Below are 18,692 nucleotides of genomic sequence, written 5' to 3'. Positions count from 1 at the left end.
CCATTAAAAAAAGGAAAGGATCTTCCCCAAACCTTGCTACAAAAGTTTAACTAGGCAACTACCAGAAAAGGTCCAGTATGTTTCCCCCACCAATTAAACAGGCACTATGTAAGAAGCCTGCTCCAAGCATCCACTGACTATGCAGTTGTCTAGATGCTACCACTTCCCAATAGCAGCATATAGAGAAAAATGGGGCAGATCACAAACTGTATTGGGGCAATAGGGCATCTTAGAATAGGGTCAATGAGCCCTTCACTATAACATACTATTAATCTACAGAACTAGAACTTTATATTAGGCACCTATTTTTATTTTTGTAGAGGGTGAGGCTTAAACACCTGTACTCTGTATTTAGGAGAGATTCTACATACTTTAGACCATATAGTAACGTTCACAAACGTAATGAGCTATGAAGCCATAAAGCTCAATCAGGCGAGTAGCAAACCGCACTGACATTCAGAAACAGGGTATTGCCCCAATCAATGTCCTGAAGGAGGAAAACCTGAGGCTCGGCTGTGGTAGATCTGATCGCACTACAATGGTGCTATGAATTGTCACATTACTGAAGACTAGGGTAAGAGTCAGATCACTCAAATCATATCTGATACAGGTCACAATCAAGGAGATAAAAATAAAGAAAGCCTGTGGTCTTCAGTCCTAGAACAATGCACAATGGCTGAAACTTTTAACAAAACAAATGTAATTCATTAATTTCTTTAAAACTGATCTTACCATCTCCTTGCCCACCTGGCTTGGTATTGGCCCAAGATTTGGTAACCACAGGAACCTCAGTTGGTGGCGGTGGAACTGGCTTTGGAGGTGGAGGAGGCACTTCTGGTGTTCTAGAAAAGAAAAAAAAAAAAAAGTTAAAATTTAGTCCAAGTTGCTTTTAAAGTTATTGTGAAGCATAACTAGGTGGGTGGGACTCACTTATCCTCGTCGGACTGCTCTTGTTTGGATGCCCAGCCGCTGCCATCTTTGGGAACAATGTTCACATTTGGGTCATTGCCTTTATTCTCTGCCTTCAGACTTGGTAAATTTGCAGGTGGTGGCATGCGCCGAGACACAGCAACTTTTCCTAGGCTTTGAAGACCATGGCGTGCAGCAACTTTGAACATTTAAAAAAAAAAAAAAAAAGTTTGTTATATTCCAATGGCAAATTCCATCGAAAACGGGTTAATAGGATGTAGTGTAACTCAAAACCACACAACTTTCAATACTGCAGATAGATGTAAATGAGCTAATCACACCGGGGCTGAGCAGAGCCTCTGTGCAGGCTACACAATACTGAGGATAGCGCCACTCTCTACTTGTTCAGCATCTACACCACTTTCCTGGACTTTTGATTTGAAAAAAAAAGGTGCAAAATTTAAGTTTTATATCATTTTTTTAAACTTTTTGCAGGTTTTTTACTTTATTTTTCTAGTCCTTTTAGGGGGACATGACCCTTCAATCGTATGATAGCTTGTTCTATATGCTGTCTATTGTAAAAGTGCCGTTCTCCACAGGAGCCCTGACTACTCATCAGCATCTTATAAACACATCACAAAGGGCATGAGACATGAGGTGGTGCGCAAAACAGCAATTGGGATATAAATGCCACTTTCATCAGTGATTGACAGTGGAATTAGAATCAGCAGCAAGCTCCCGCCTCTACTGTTCCAGCTACATGATGGCAGTGTAATACTGCCGGCATCAGCCTGGTGTGGTGCAGGTTCAGCTCCTGAGCCTGCACCATACTTGGGAACCTGACGTAAGCTGTACCATTATGTCCTACCACAGTAACAGGTAACTTTGGACCAAACAACTTTAGATTATATGGTATGTTGTGGTGTTTAGATTTCTAAACTGCATATATCTGAACTGGGTCAGACTTCATGGTCACCCAACTTTTTTGGAATTATTCACAGTGGGTTTTTTTGGTTTGCAAAAGTGACAGAAAATGTAGAAAGCATGATGGCTATTATCAAACTGATAGAAACAGATTTTTATTTTCTGTCATTCATCTGAGCAGAATATAACTTTACTGGTAACCAGGGCTGTGGAGTCAGTAAGCCGAACCTCTGACTCCTCAATTTCCATGACTCCGACTCCCTCATACATGGCTCATGTTTAAGTGATAAATTTACTGTAGCACAGATTCATCTCAGCTAAAAGTCTAGACCCTTAGATCAGGAATAGGACAGACATTTATAGAACATTTCATAACTTTCCCAAATTCTTATGAAAAAAAATATTCCCCACAAACTGCATTGAAATACTGTACCCAGTTTATTATATATTTTAGGAGTTGGAGTCGGTCCATTTTATACCGACTCCACCAAAATGGACACCGACTCCACCGCACTGCTGGTAACTCAATTTAAAGGGTTTGTCCACTTTCAAAAACAAAAATCAAAAAGAGATGGAAAGATAGATCTATCTATACATAGATATAAAAGCAAGAACAACAAAAAAAAAACAAATAAGCTGCACTTTACTCACTATCTTCGGGTCCAGTGCGGAGGCTCTGACACTGTTTTTATTGGCCGTAGCTCTGACATCACGTCGACAGTGCTGAAGCCAATCAGTAAGCTCAACCGCTCTGAGCGGAGTGTTCCGTCTACACAAGCAGAGCCGCTGAACGTTACGTCAGTGCTGCAGCCAATACTAGAAGCCAGGAGCAGCATCAAAGACTCAGAGCTGGACCAAGTAATGGTGGGTAAAGCAATTTTTTTTTTTTAAATAAACTGTGCCCAGGGACCAGGATTTTCTGAAAGAGGACAACCCCTTTAACATGGGTAAGATCCCATCGAGATGAGGGAAACTGCATGATTAAATGTAAATAAGTGCACATTAGCACAGTGAAATCATGAAAATACAGAGGGTGATCCCGTCTGCTCGCGAATGTTAATCACTATACAAATGAATGCATTGCAAATGAGGAGAAAATATGACTTTCAGTCCATTTCAGGGATGGTAGAGCTGGCAGCCACATACAGGTCTCATTCATTATTCTACAGCTGCAGATCGATGGCTTTCAAAAATACGTCAGCAAAACAGTACCATACCGCTGGAATCATTTTTATTTTACTTTCAATTTAGTTTTTTTCTCCCTCACATTCCAGGAGCCACAAACATTTTTTTTTTTCCAGGGACATTGTTGGTTGCATGGGGGCTTGATTTTTATAGGACAAGCTGCATTTTAATGCCACCATTTAATTTATAGCCCAAAAGGAGCCAGATTGCATTGAAACATAGGAAGTTCAAATGGGCTTTTATTGCATCAGTGTCCAATCTTAATAGAGGCGCAAGAACGTGGAGGTGTTCGATATTTGTGCCTTAGGCTATGTTCACATATTATGGGTTTTTATTGCGTCACAAATCTGCAGCAAAACCTGATCTCTTAAGGGAAGCTTGCTGCAGATTTTTCTTGCAGTTTTGGTGCGTTTTTTCACTGTCCTTCTGTCTTTTTATGCATATACATAAAGTTCTGTGAAATAAAAAGAACCCCATTCTATTTTGCCATCAAAAATGTTGAAAAAAATGGTACCTGAGTTTTTCAGTGTTTTTTTTCACCACCCATTACTTCCTATGGAGGGGGGGGGGACGACGATGACGACGCTGAAAGTGATGCTCTATTTTCCAAAAACCCAACCAAGGCACAAAATACTTAAAAAAAAAAAACAAGATGTGTGAACAGATAATTCTGGTTTCTCATAGACTTTGCTGGTACTGCAAAACGCAGCAGAAAATTTGCATAAAATCTGCAGCAAAAAAAACTGAAAAAAACCATGACGTGTGAACATAGCCTTAAAATGATTTACACCACTGCAATAATGAACTAAGTCCATTTGAACTCTGCATCATTGTAACCCATGGCTTTAAGTCAGTATGAGAAACACAGAAAAGCTTTGTTCACCCCCCCCCCCCCCACACACACACACTTTTTGGGTGTTTTTGGATTTCTGGTGTTAATATTTCCCAAAGGAATCATGCTCTGGCCGCGTTCACACATTCAGTGTTTGGTCAGTATTTTACATCAGTATGTGTAAGACAAAACCAGGAGTGGGTGATAAATATAGAAGCGGTGACGTGTTTATTATACTTTTCCTCTGATTGTTCCTCTCCTGGTTTTGGCTTACAAATACTGATGTAAAATACTGACGAAATACTGAAGGTATCCTCTAGGTGTAATGTTTCACATGAATTTTTCCACTAGGCGTCTTCATAGTGAAAAATAAGGTGTACATTAAAAAAGCCTCCAAAAACAATAGCTTTAAAAAGTTGCAATTTTTTTTGCGCAAGGGGGAGCTGACAGTTTTGCCCAGCTCCATCAAAATGGGCGGAAGCATGATGCCACCGCGCGTCTAATTCATGACGAGTTGTGGCGCACCTTAGGCCATAAACATTACTCCAGTTTCTGACTGGAGTAAGATTTGTGGTGTGGCGCAGGCCACTTGTCAGATGCGCCTTGTTCATTAAGAGATGTACGCCTTTTAATGAAACAGGACTATGACTCCAACATGTCTCATCAAGACTGGTGTGAGCAATGCTGGTCTTGATGAATGGGGGCCAATGTGTAAAAGAAGCCTAAGGCTTGTATCACATGTCCAGACTGCTGTGGATCTCCGGACCGGAAATCAACTGCCTCATATATTGCATATATCCAGGTCCGTACTAGGGAAGTAAATATCAGACGTTCGAAGGTGGCATAAAACTGTTTAATGCCTCGTCTAGACATCCCTAGCAAAGACAGGCAAAAATACTGTCATCACCATAATAACAAGTGAGTGCAGGTTACAGTGTCCAACATGTCAGTAAAATCCTATACAAAATTACTTTTTAGCTATACGAGCCAAATTTTCAACAGTGAGATCAACTTTGTAAAAGTGCTTCTATGATCAGCTGGAATATGAATCCTTACAAGGGAGTCTGCCACCCCCAAAATGCATGTTATATGGACTACACAATGTTGTAGGGGACATTTCCCTATAACAACTATACTAGCACTGTACTTGTTATTTGTACAGCGCCCGAGAAAACAAGTTTTAATTCCTATGCAAATGAGGCGGCTTCGGTGCACCCTTAGCATGGCCAAGAGTTTGATACACAGTTATGCCTCCTTATTTGCATAAAGCATCCCATCCTTTGCCTCTGACTGACAGTGCTCGCTTCCCTGAGTAAGCACTTTCTGAATGTTGCTGGCATGTGTGGGTCCATGCATGTCCTTCTCCCTGTCTCCGTTCTTCTGACCCCCCTCGTTACACCAATACACCTAAAAGTCTAGTGAACGGCGTCAGAATAAAGAGAGAATGCAAGCGGCCTCACATATGCTAGCAGCAGACGGTGCTCGCTCAAGGAAGTAAGCACTGTCAACTAAAAGCAGGGGGCAGCCCAATATGTAAATGAGGAGGCATAACAGTAGATCAAACTCTTGGCCACACCAAGGGTGCACTGAACCCTCATTTGTTTAGGAATTAAAAAATAATTCCTCAGGCGCTGTACCAGTAGCAGGTACAGTGCTAGTATGGTTGTTATAGGGCCAAGTGCCCTATAACACTTTATAGCCCATTTAAAATGCATTTTGGAGGTTACAGATTCCCTTTAAAGTATCATTCAGAGTACGTGCAGCTTAAAGCACCACTCCAACATTTTTTTTTAATTTACCGCTGGAAAGATGTCTCCAATCTAAGCTCCTTGACCCTAGTATTATACTTATACTTTTCTTCATCTGTTATCCACGCTGCTTTTCCGCAGATTCTGACCTGCCGAATCTCTCCAGTGTTTGCTGAAGCAACCCTGAAGTTACATCTCAATGTAAGTAGATGAGAGCCACAAAAAGACTCATATACTTGCATTGCGTTACCTCTGATTTCCAGTCAGTCAGAAGTTGTGGTCACAAAAAGGAGGCGCGGGACGGAGCTGCGACCAGGAACAGGTGAAGATGGCCACCGGTAAGTATAATACTAAGGTCATGGACCTTACACACAAAAACCTGCAAATAGACAGTCTACAAGAAAAAAATATATATAGGGAACAATAATGCTCAAACTCACTCACCTGTAGTTTTCTGAGTTTCTAGCGACTTTCCTTTGTACGTGTTAAAAAGGCTGAGAGTGGCGTACTTTTTCCCATCCTTTGCTTTTGTGCTCTGGCCTGACTTCTCCGACATGACGAAAGAAACTCATCGAGTCTGATACAGCCTCTGCCTCACTTTTATGCCCAGCTGTCACCTACACAAGAGGAGATGGATACCGATGATTAAGAATCACAACCACCCAAATACCAATTAGAACAATTCACGTCGCAAATCAAATGAACTTAAAGAAGAAACACAAATTGGCTTTTGATGTTTGTTCTTTTATGGCTATAAAAATGCAATGTGTAGGAAAATACACTGGTGTCAGAACTGGGTGACAAAAAAGGATCTGAGCTGTCCAGTAATGCCTTGAAGACCAGGCCGGAGTGGGCGCTATTTACCAGCCAATTTTTTTTTCATTTTTGCCTCTCCACTTTTCAGGAGCCTTTTTTTTTTTTTTTTTATCCCATTAACATGGTTGTATAAGACTGTTTTATACAGGACAAATTGTATTATTTTTTTTGTTATATCTCTGTTTTTAGATAGATTTTTTTTTTGCATAAAAACATAAGACTTTTTCTATATTTTTTAATATTATCTGGTGTGGAATGTTAATGTCACATACATTCTCCAGGTTATTACTGTTGTGTACATACCCAATATGTGTAGGGTTTATATTTCTATATACATAATAAAAATATAATTATTCTGGGGTGGGGGGATGGGAACTGATTTTTTTCTGGTGCGGCATTTTAGATGTTTTGTAATTTTTGTTTTACGTAATTTGTACCCCAAGAGATCATAAAATATATTTTTTCTTCCTTGTCCATTCCATCCACTACAACTGTGACATCTTTGGCATGCCCAAGTTACAAGGGAAAACACCCCACTACAGTGACAAGTCACTGGCAGGGCTGATCTGGGTCTCCAAGGACCACCCAGCAGCTCTGCTATGACAGGCAGACACCTGGAGATCATGTGATCACTAAGCTGCTATGTATTCCACAAAAAAGACAGAAGCGGTATTAAACCACTTCCGCCTTCTCTCCAGCGTTCCTGCCAGTGTCTGAGAGATGGAGACCTGACCTGCCCCTGCTTGAACGTGAGGCTTTAAACCCTGTGCTGTAAATTTACAATGGAGCAGGAATAAAGCCCAGGACCAAGCGCTGTATACTGACGCCACTTGGTCGTTACCCAGTTAAAGTGTGATGACCAGGAGATGTTTTGCAGTACAGCAAGTGTGTACAATACATCAGTATTAATCATTTAAAAAACAATTGATGTAGAAATACATGCTGTCACGCTCTGGTCAGGAGAACCGACGGACAGTCCGAGGATTGCAATGAGATCCTCGTGCGAAGAATATGGCCGTCTGTCTGTGCCGTAACTGTCACAATTTACACTGGCATAGTAACTTGTTAAAAATATAGACAATTATCAGGGACAATTTTACTTAAATATCTGTATTTTTTTGGCTTGCATTTAAAAAAAAAAAAAAAATAAACATTTTTGGACCCATAGCTTCTATTTGTAAGCCTTCTAGGTAACTGAGATCTAGTCAGTGAGCTCATTCTGACACGAGTTTAACACTTTTAGGCCCTGTCGATACTGCTTTTGTGCATTGCGATCGGTTGATTTCGTCTGAAGTCCTTTTTTCTTTTTTAACCTAGACTGGCACAGAAGCACGTCAGACTGAAAAGAAAACAAAAAACATTTGAACTCCATTCATGCCACTGACATCTATGGCTCCTTATGGGCTCATCTGAATCCAGTTTTAAAGGGGAATTGAGGTGAAACCTCTAGACGCTCTGCAGAAATCAGTGTGAAAACTATGACTGTAGCGTTATCTTCCTTCCTCAGACCTCCTCTCCGCTGATTTATAACCACAGCTATACACTCTCCTGTGAAAAAGAGCTCACCAGCAGAATCACAGTGAACTCATTCTGCAGCCAGCACCAGACAGTGCAACACAGACTACAAGAAGAGCATTTTTTTTTTTTTAATAAAACCTAGTTGCAACAATGTTGAAAAAAAAAAACCCTGAAAAAAGTCCATACTCTGTAACCCTACCATGTACATTAGAATATGAGTGCATATGGATAGACCGGGCTTTGGAGATGAGCCTGCTCCATACAGAGTAGTTGCTGTCCATTTTATACAGCCGGCACCTGCCTCTAACAGCAACGATTAAAACTGTATCTCTGATTGCAGCTAATTAACTACTTAGTTACAGCTTGGAGAAGCTGCATGTCCTCTCCCATTGCGGATGTTCACGTGTAGAAAATCTACTGGGTATTAGCGTACCAGCATTTTCAATTAAATTTGACAACGCCAAAAAAAACCCAAAACACTGCTCTGGCCATTGGCAGACCAGACTTGAGGAGAACAGACCTGCAGTGAATGGAAGCTGAGTTTACACTAGTGCATTATCATGAACTAGAGTTCCTATGAAATCTTAAGGCCCCGTCACACTTAGCGATGCTGCAACGATCCCGACAACGATACGACCTGCCAGGGATCGTTGCTGCGTCACTATGTGGTCACTGGTGAGATGTCAAACAGGCAGGCTCACCAACGATGAGGGGAGCAGCGACATCGTGGAAAGAATCTTTCCACGATGTCCTGCTCCTGGTTACCAGCCTGCTGAAGCAGGAGCAGGCTGGTAACCATGATAAACATCGGGTTACTAGGGGCACACGCACACCTAGTAACCCGTTGTTTATCATGGTTACCAGTCTGCTACGGTGAGCGGGAGGTTACCGCTCACTTTAGCAGGCTCGTAACCATGATAAACAACGGGTTACTAGGGGCACGTGTGCCCCTAGTAACCCGATGTTTATCATGGTTACCAGCCTGATCGCTGCTCCCACACAGCGATGTGTGCTGACCAGCGGGAGGGCAACGACCAAAAAATGGTCCAGGACACTTTGCAGCGATCAGCGACCTCACAGCAGGGGCCTGATCGCAGCAAAGTGTCACACATAGCGACATCGCTGGTGAGGTCGCTGTTGCGTCACCAAAACAGTGACACAGCAGCGATCTCGCTATGTGAGACGGGGGCTTTAGTTTCCTCATAAATGGCCAGTGTAAAACCCCTACCAATCACCCGTCAAACAAAGAAAACCCTTGCTCATCGGGTGAAATGATTTTAAGGCTATGTGCCCACGTTGCGTAAATGAAGCAGAAAATTTCTGCTTCATTTCCGCATGTCCTCTCCCGGAAAAACGCATGCGGAATTCCGCACGCGTTTATGGCGCGTTTTTCACGCGTTTTCGACATGCGCAATTGCCTTGCGTTTTTTCATGCATTGAATAAGGCAATTCCGCATGCGGAAACGCAAAATTAATGAACATGCTGCGGATTTTTGAACGCAGCATAAACGCTGCGGAAAAATCCGCAGCATGGGCATAGACCTTGCGGATTCTCATTGGGGACCATGGGGTGCGGATTAATAAGCGTTTTACAAGCGTTTACGCTGCGGAAAATCCGCATCAAAAACGCTTGTAATCCGCAACGTGGGCACGCAGCCTTAAGCTTGGTTAAAAATCATTGTTCTAGGCAGCACATCGTTCTGTGTAAACCGGACCTGTGGTGCGGAGAACAATAGCAGTATATGCACACTGACCCATCTATTACAGATCATCCAGCACACAACTGAAGCACAGTCTGCCTGTGTAATCAGACCAGTAGAGGACCGCTGGTGGGCACGCCAGTCAGGTGGTATAAACTTGCCCTTAGGAAGCAGGATGGAGGAGTATCAGGAGATCAGTACTCAAGTATGAGCTTTTTATCATTTCTAAAGCACATATGGGGATCTTTTGAATAATAAATAGAAACGGTATAGCCGATCCCTCTGATTGGTATTTTCTGCAGTGGGGGTAGCAGCCCCTGTACCGTTATTGCATTGAGGTTTCATATTATTTTGACTCGTTTTGGGATCCTTATCACGCGGGCTCTCGGCAGCATGTTTATGACTGGAGCTTGGAGACCTTCCTATATAAATAGATCTCCTCTGTGCAATGGTAATGAGTGAGTTTACCCAGTCTCAGGCAAATGACTGCCCAGGAGAAACTTCAATCTCACAGCTCATCCCAGAGCACCAAATGTATGGCTGGTGTTTACCTGCTCCAGAACATTACATGGAAATATCAGCATTTGCAGTATACTTTTCCCCTTTATATTTTCCAAACTGCTTCGAATTGAAGTCGCGTTTTTACAAAAAAAAAAACAAACAGAACGCCCTGTAGGAAATTATGCCATCAAGAACTGTTCTAAATTTTATATACTATCATTTTTTAAAGTAATATTGCTGAGAGTCTGGAAGAGCCCCAAAACGATCCCAACCAACCATCAGAACAGGTGATCCCCCCCCCCCCATTAGAATGACATTGGCTTGTGTGACGGCTGAGCATAGACCCTTTCCACTGAACTGAAAGTCTATGGCACAGATAGTGACAGCTGAGCAAAGTCCTCCAATATAATACATAGCACTGGGATGACAGCTATTGAAATCTTCTCTGGGATCCTCATCAGACACTAAACTACAGCACAGATATAAGTAATCTGTCAGTGATCCAAGAGGACCCTGACAGCTGAAGCCTGTGATTGGCTGCAGCGGTCTGGTAACTGGAATAGGACATCATGGGATGTGCCTCAAATGACGTCACATTCCAATCCCGACTGCTGCACCACAGGCCTCAAGACGGAAGAAACAGCATTTACACCGAGTGGCGGCACTAGACAACCACCGATCAACTACTTGTATGCTGATGAGCGGTCATTTAAAAGGGACTGTCAGCACAGAATGCCTGTTCACACCAAGTACAGGCGATCGGTGCTTCATGACAGGGCCAATCATTTATATACACCTTCCCAACTGCTTGTTTTTCTTCCATCACCACCCTTCCCTAGCTATATGAAGCCAAAGCTGTCAAATAAGAGGGTGGAGATTGAGAGAAAACAAGTAGGTGGGCAGGTGTATATAAATGATTGGTCCCATCATGAAGCACTGAGCGGCAGTACTTAGTTTGAACAGTCATCCTGTGCTGACTGTCCCTTTAAGTGCACCTTCCCACCTGCTTGTTTTCCATCTCTCTTGCCTCTATAAAGCCAGAGCTGTGTATCAAAGAAGGGTGGGGGTGGGAAGGTGCACTAAAAGGGACAGTCAGCGCAGGATGACTGTTCAAACTAAGTACCGCGGCTCGATGCTTCATGGCGTGGCCAATCATTTCAATACAACTTCCCATCTGCTTGTTCTCCCTCAATCTCCACCTCCCCACTTCTTTGCTTGAGATTAGCCCCAAGAATCCAGAGAAGGGCAAAGAGAGATGGAAACCAATCAGGTGGGAAAGTGAATTTAAATGATTGGCCCTACCATGAAGCCCCGGTCGCCTGTACTTGGTTTGAACAGTCGTGTGCTGACAGATTGCGCCCCAGATGCACACCGAATGATATGTAATAGATTGTGCTCGGCAGCACGAATCCTGTTTTGCCAAAAACGATAATCTTTTGTGCTAAACAAGTTTGTTTCACTCGATAATCGGGTGTTTTGCTCGTTCATCAGGGGCTCGGCAGCCTGTTTAGGATACACAATTATCGGGCAACGAGTGTTTCTAGTTTTGCACATTAGTGATAACTTTACACTCCTTTATTGTAACTTAAACCACCCCGTGCCTTTTAACAATTTTTTTCAGGGATGGAAAACCTCCGCAAAACAAATGAGCATTCAGTTTTGACTTTATTCCAATGTTCAATGAGTAACCAGTGACTATCTGCTGCCGGATTTTCAGGAGCGTGCACAGATCACTGCTCTTCCTGCTAAGTGCTTCTCCATCATTACTCAGGAGCGATAATCTATCCAGGTATTTACTGAGGACAGGGCTACAGATGATAGGGTTAGGACCTGAAGAGAACACAGGTAAAAGGAAACCTCTAATAGGAGTTTAGTGCATAAAAAATGCAGCAGGTCTTTAAACCACAATGAAAACCTGAGTGAAGAGATAAACTTGCATCCACTGGAAGAAACAGGATGGCGCGGTATGTAGTGAAAAGCTGCAGAGCCACAAGACGGGACAAAATTCAATATGGATAATGTAAATGATGAGCCCCATGGATGATCAGGGTCCTGCAATATCAGTAGCTGCTTGAATGGAATCTCCAAAATTCACCACTAGTGGAATACAAACTGAATGGCTTTCCCACAGTGGCACATTAGTGCAAGATCCAGAGGTCATCAAAAACCCATTTGTGTCGTGGAGAAACCTGTTTTTGGTGCCCAATGAATCTTTTAATGGGGCTGTCACTTCCAAGAGTGTTTGCAAAATACATATAAAGAGCTTTCTAATACACTTCTTTATAGAGGTGTTTGGGGCTTCCGCTATTGGTGGTAGATTTCAGCATTGGCAAATGACCAGCGATAAACCAGCCACCTCTTTGCATAAGCATTAGCTGTTACACAGAAGGGTGGTTGCTTAGCAAATGACATGAGCCGGCCCGTCCCCTTCACAGACCACTGATGATGTGCCGACACGGGAACATTACATCAAACCCAAGCTGTGACTGCACCGGCATCTGAAGATCAGGGCAACTTAGAAAATAAAAGCATATTAATAAGTTCAATATGTTTATGTTAATTCTGGAAGTGGGCAACCCCATAACAACTGCAGCACATTCCAATGTACCCATTGATACAATGAGAAAAAAAAAAATTTATTATAAGAATATTTATAGGCATCTGACAGAGTGACAAACTGGCAACATATCTCACAACATGCTTCTACTGATGCAGTGGTGGCGAAGCCGTGAGCCCCTCATGTGTACACACACCCTTAGGATGCTACAGAACTAAAACGAAGAAGTAAGCGCTCAGATTCTGATTTTTTTTCTGCTGACTTTGAACGGGGTTTCTGAAGCACCATTTAGGCTCTGAAGCTAGCTGGGATCAGGAGCTAACAATAAGCTCCAGCAAACCTGGCCAGCTTCAGACCCGTGATCACAATCACTACTGGAAAAAGTTTGTAACCACTACACAAGTCTACCCAGCACTGATGGATTACAGTGGTGGCTAGTAACCTAGGCAACAAGCCAGGTAGCTAGAGATTAATATATATATATATACATATATATAAATAAATGTACTTCATTCTTGAGAAAGGAGGGCATTTTAAATAGTTAAATTACAAAATAGCTTGTTTTTACTAGTACCTCTTCATTTTTACCTATAAACAAACATGGGAATAATCCTATAAAAAGGTTGTTCCGTGAGAACAAGTCATCACCTATTAACAGAGCAGATAACTTGATAGGTGGGGTCCTACCACTGGGACCTGCACCGATCGGCAGAACGGGGCACATTTATCGCCGATAGGCTTTATTCACACGTCAGTATTTTTGATCAGTATTTTCTATGCTAAAACAAAGAACAGGTATCAATCTTTCAATTATAGTTTTTCTTTGTCAGTTCCACTCCTAGTTTTGGCATGGAAACACTGAGGTGTGAATAAGCCTGTAGGATGCAGCGGCAGTGCACACTCCACCCTCGCTGCACCAATTCCTTATGATTTTTCTGGCAGCCTCATAGAGACGAATGGTGCGACAGTCACAAATATGCAGTACTGCTCTAATATAACAAGACTAAAGGTTCCCTAGTCTCTATTCTGCTGATCGGTGCGAGTCCAAGTGGTTGTACTCCAACCTACCAGTTACCACCTATGTTGACTAGAGGTGATAACATGTTATCACTGGAGAACCACTTTACGGCTTCTTAAAATGGAACCTGTCACATCTAAAAGCGCTATTAACCTGCAGATATGGGGTTGATCTGCAGGTTAATAGTGTTACAAAGCTGCCAGGTCGCTGCACTGAAAACCCCCAACAAGCATGTGGGGAGGTGTATATAAATGACTGGCCCCGCCATGATGCACAGAGCGGAGGGACTTAGTTTGAACATCAACCTGTGCGGACAAGAGCCCCTTTAACTTAATTCCTCTCAGCAGCCTCCGGCTTTCAATCATGGAGGTGCGGCTTCTGTCACCGATCAGTACATGGTCAGTGGTGTCTGTAACCACAGCCTGGCACTGACCAGCAGCCGACTCTGTACTGATGCAACTCTGAGCCGGCTATCAGTTCCGGGGTGTGGTTACTATGAACTGAGTGGTGACAGAAGCCGCACCTCCATGACTGAAAGCCGGAGGCAGCCAGAAAGAATAAAGTTAACTTCCTCCAGGTAGCCGGATTTTCAGTGCAACAGCTGAGGAGCTTTGTAACACTATTAACCTGCAGATTAATAGAGTTTTGGGACATGACAGGTTCTCTTTAAAACACAAGTCTGTAAAAACTACAAATACTCTGTCCTCCTTCTCCTGCCCTCTGCTTTGTCACAGTGGACCGTTCGCTAAACTCTAGGCATCATAGACTTGGCCCTAGCTTGGAGCTCGTCATACCTAACAGACCGGACATTCAGCATCTCCCACTCACACCACCTCCTCATCCCCCCCCCCCTATCTGTCAGTGTCCCCCAAGGCTCAGTCTTAGTACCCCCCTGCTCTTCTGCATTTACACCTTCGGCCTTGTACAGCGCATAAGAGTCACATGGCTTTCAGTATCAATTCTATGCTATTGACACACAGATCTACCTCTCTGGACCTGATATCTCCTCTCTACTAACCAGAATCCCACAATGTGTGTCTGCTATTTCATCTTTCTTCTCTGCTAGATTTGTAAAACTTAACATGGATAAAACAGAATTCATTATCTTTCCCCCATCTCATACAACCCCCAAAACTGACCTATCAATTTTAATGTAAATGGCTGTTCACTCTCCCCAGTCCTGCAAGCTCGCTGCCTTGGGGTAGCCCTGGGCTCTAATTTCTTCTTCAAATCATATATCCAAGCCCTTTCCTCTTCCTGCCGAGTCCAACTCAAAAATATCTCCCGGATTCGCACATTCCTTACTCAAGAATCTGCAAAAACACTAGTGCATGCCCTCATCTCCCGCCTTGACTACTGCAACCTCTGATCTGTGGCCTGCCTTCTAACACTCTCGCACCCCTCCAATCTATCCTAAACTCTGCTGCCCGACTAATCCACTAGTCCCCCCGCTATTCCCCGGCCTCTCCCCTCTGTCAATCCCTTCACTGGCTCCCAATTGCCCAGACACTCAAGTTCAAAACCCTAACCTTAGCATACAAAACCATCCACAACCTGTCTCCTCCATACATCTGTGACTTAGTCTCCTTGTACTTACCTGCACACAACCTCCAATCCTCATAAGATCTCCTCTACTCCCTTCTTATCTCCTCTTCCGACAATCACATATAAGATTTCTCTTGAGCATCCCCCTACTCTGGAATTCTCTACCCCAATACATCAGACTCTTGCCTAACGTGAAAACCTTCAAAAAAGGAACCTGAAGACTCATCTCTTCCAACAAGCGTACAACCTGCAGTAACCATTGCTCCACCATTCCGCTGCACGACCAGCTCTACCCTTAACTACTGTATCCTCACTCACTGTATCCTCACCCATGCCTTGTAGACTGAGTCCTCGCGGACAAGGTCCTCTCTCCTCCTGTACCAGTCAGCAACTTCTATTGTCTAAGATTATTGTACTTGTTTTTAGTATGTATACCCCTTTTACATATACTGTGAGATAGAGTTTTTCGGACAATTTCCCGTTCCTTATATCTGCTATTTTCGGCACACACACTAAGCAGAAATCATAAAAGTAATCTGAACCCAGCCCTGTACAGCAGATTTCTGTAAAGTAACAGATTTAAAGGAAACCCACTAACACATGAGAACTTGCTTCATACAGTTGCTGCTACAGATTTGTCGGCAAATCCCCAGTGTGGAGGTAATAGCGCTGACTATGGATACATCAATAATTCCTACTAATGGTTTCCGGTTAGGCTCTGTTCACGAGACAATTGGCCTGCCTGTCAGAGGTACGGATAAGTCACCAATACATGCTGCTGTGATTTGCCACTGCACAATATGCAGTACCATATGCTGGCTACAATAAAAATATATTACATAGTTTTTTTTCTTGTGGTTGCCCACTGCATAAGGAAAGTGCAGCCAGCTGCAATTTCCCATACACAAAATGAAAAAAATAAATAAATACTGGCTCCTACCATCCCAACTGAGGCTGAAGTGGGTTAATGCCAGCCAAAGACTAACTGCGACGCATGCACTACACACTGGAGACTAATATTGAACGCTGGTGTAAGTTTGAAGGGCTCAGAAATCAGCAGTTCATGAATAATAGATTAAGAAAACAGTTTTACAATTCCACATGAAAATATTCTGATATAAAACAAAGAAATAGTGTTCAGTGGAAACAATCCATTAGGAATTGGGTAGTAGTTAACCTAATCATATAAGTGTTAGATAACCTGACACATGATAATAGCGGAGGGCACATTGTGTATTAGTCTGGCAGGTGATTGGTTAAATGATGCACAGGGGACCCTACTTATTGGTTCACACCACAAAGGGAGGTCCAGGCAGCAGTGATTAGCTCACTTCCTGATTTCATTGTCAAGATAATGAGCTGAAACCTTTTGTTTATGGATGGTCTCAACTCCCAAGGCCGTCGTGGGACAAAGATGACAACGTCCTGTCCCATCTGCTAGTCTTACGGGGCCTCATCACCTCTGATATGCAGGGACAGAAGGGTATAATATAATGCTACTCTCCTCTCCAGATGATGGCCACATTGTAAATAACCAAAGACCCCCACCCTATCCCAATCATGGCAGATGGGCCATAAAGACGCTGGTGCTATACATCTAATAAAAGGAGGAAATACATCATATATCTGATGACAAGTCAGAAAGGAAAAACTAGGGGTGGAGGTGAATACATTTATATAGATCTAGGTGTAATCGAATCCATCCCAATACCCAGTGCTGCAGAGGAAATCCATAGAGCAGATGCTGATCCATCACATCAGCATCAATCAATGGTGGATCCCAGGAAAGTGCTGGGCTGTCTGCACAGACTCCACACTGCCCATAGGGGCCAGGACTTCTGCTTTGATTACATTGTGATCACAGTATATTTAGATCCATTGATTGTTACAACCTGATCGGTTATATATCATAAAATCTTGGATTTGTGGGTTTAATACATCACAGATCATTGGGCAGCTGAATTGTGGGAGCAGGGATCGCTAACCAGATCAATTAGGTGGTGATCGCAGCACATCGATCCCAAATCGATCGTACGAACAAGGCTCCGATCCAGAAGAAGGTGCAGAGCCCCCTCCATCCACTGATCGGGGCAGGATGTAGGACCCTGAGGCCTGCACGTCGCCGGCCACCTCACACAGAGCACGTTACCCAGGCAGCACAGAATGGCGACAGTGAGCCGTAAAGCAGGCGGCGGAGTCTCACCTGGGTGTTCCGGCGTCCTCCCCGCGGAGAATGAGCACACAGCGGTGTGTTCCCGGCAGCGGAGTGAATGGCGGTGCTGGTGGCGCGGAGTTATGACGCTTAAGGAAAGGGTCGGTGCGGATGCTGCTTCTGCTTAGTTACCCTCCCCAAACGGCCGAACCTGTTACCTTACACTACACCCCTCGGAGTCACACAGGCCGCAAGCACTTACTCGCAGCCCGGACTCCCGTTATCTTCCCCTCCGCACACACCACAGAGCGAGACCCCCGGCGCCAGAAAAGATGGCCGACCGCCAACGGACAACGTCAGCACGCAGGCGTACAAGCGTGGTCAAGCGACGTTTTGCGGAAGTTGCCAGAAACAAAGATGGCGCCCGCTATAGCTAGCGTATGACGATGGTCGTTCTGGGAACAGTAGCTAATTGTTCGTCGGCCATGATTAGTCTGGGCAGCGGTGCACAATAGACAACACGGGAATCGGCGTTTTTGGCTTATGGCTTTGTACGTTAAATCAGGATTTATGGTGGTTACAATAATGCCTAGCGGCCTGATCTGTGGTAAAGAATAATGTTTTATGTACACCACAAATATTGGGAGATGGAATAGAAGGGCTGCAGTAATTGTATGTTACCAGTAGCAACCAATCAGAATTCAGCTTTCAGTGTTCCATTGGTATGAAAATGGAAGACATAATCTAGTTGGATGCTGTGGAAAGCAACATTTTCATACAATTATGTCATATACCGACCTCTGGGCCCGGTCACTGCCTTTATTGACCAATGCTCCTCCTGGCTTCTTTACTTTCTCTCTGCTGACATTCCCCAATCATCATGGGCGATTTCAACATCCCCACTGACACTCGCCAGACAGCAACATCCAAACTCCTGCTGCTTACTTCATCCTTTGACCTTACAGGTCTGTGGAGTCAGAGTCGTGGAGTCGGAGCCCATTTTGGTGGAGTCGGTATAAAATGGACCAATTCCGACTCCTAAAATATATAATAAATTGGGTACAGTAGTTCAATGTAGTTTGTGGGGAATATTTTTTTCATAAGAATTTGGGAAAGTTATGAAATGTCCTATAAATGTCTGTCCTATTCCTGATCTAAGGGTCTAGACTTTTAGCTGAGATGAATCTGTGCTACAGTAAATTTATCACTTAAACATGAGCCATGTATGAGGGAGTCGGAGTCATGGAAATTGAGGAATTGGAGTCAGAGGTTTGGCTTACTGACTCC

General features: G+C 43.5%; 1 protein-coding gene across 5 annotated transcripts in view; it reads right to left on the bottom strand.

Annotated features, from left to right (window-relative positions):
* Positions 1 to 17,798, bottom strand: part of PRRC2C (proline rich coiled-coil 2C) — a 70,622-nt gene extending 52,824 nt beyond the window's left edge. For 3 of the 5 annotated variants that reach the window (XM_073643126.1, XM_073643123.1, XM_073643125.1), the window contains exons 1-4: positions 17,457 to 17,798; positions 6,043 to 6,215; positions 931 to 1,108; positions 733 to 842 (exon numbers count right to left, since the gene is read on the bottom strand). In XM_073643126.1, coding sequence (XP_073499227.1) covers positions 733 to 842; positions 931 to 1,108; positions 6,043 to 6,154 — 400 coding nt within the window. In that variant the 5' untranslated portion in view covers positions 6,155 to 6,215; positions 17,457 to 17,798. The remainder of the gene's footprint in view (positions 1 to 732; positions 843 to 930; positions 1,109 to 6,042; positions 6,216 to 17,456) is intronic. The other 2 variants (XM_073643127.1, XM_073643124.1) reach the window with 2 other exon arrangements.
* Between the last annotated feature and the right edge of the window lie 894 nt (positions 17,799 to 18,692).

Source organism: Phyllobates terribilis, unplaced genomic scaffold (assembly GCF_046119375.1).
Source record: "Phyllobates terribilis strain yellow unplaced genomic scaffold, ASM4611937v1 Scaffold_8__6_contigs__length_399053987, whole genome shotgun sequence".
Classification (NCBI taxonomy): domain Eukaryota; kingdom Metazoa; phylum Chordata; class Amphibia; order Anura; family Dendrobatidae; genus Phyllobates; species Phyllobates terribilis.
The sequence above is the reverse complement of the archived record's forward strand: the minus strand, read 5'-3'. Positions and strand labels throughout refer to the sequence as shown.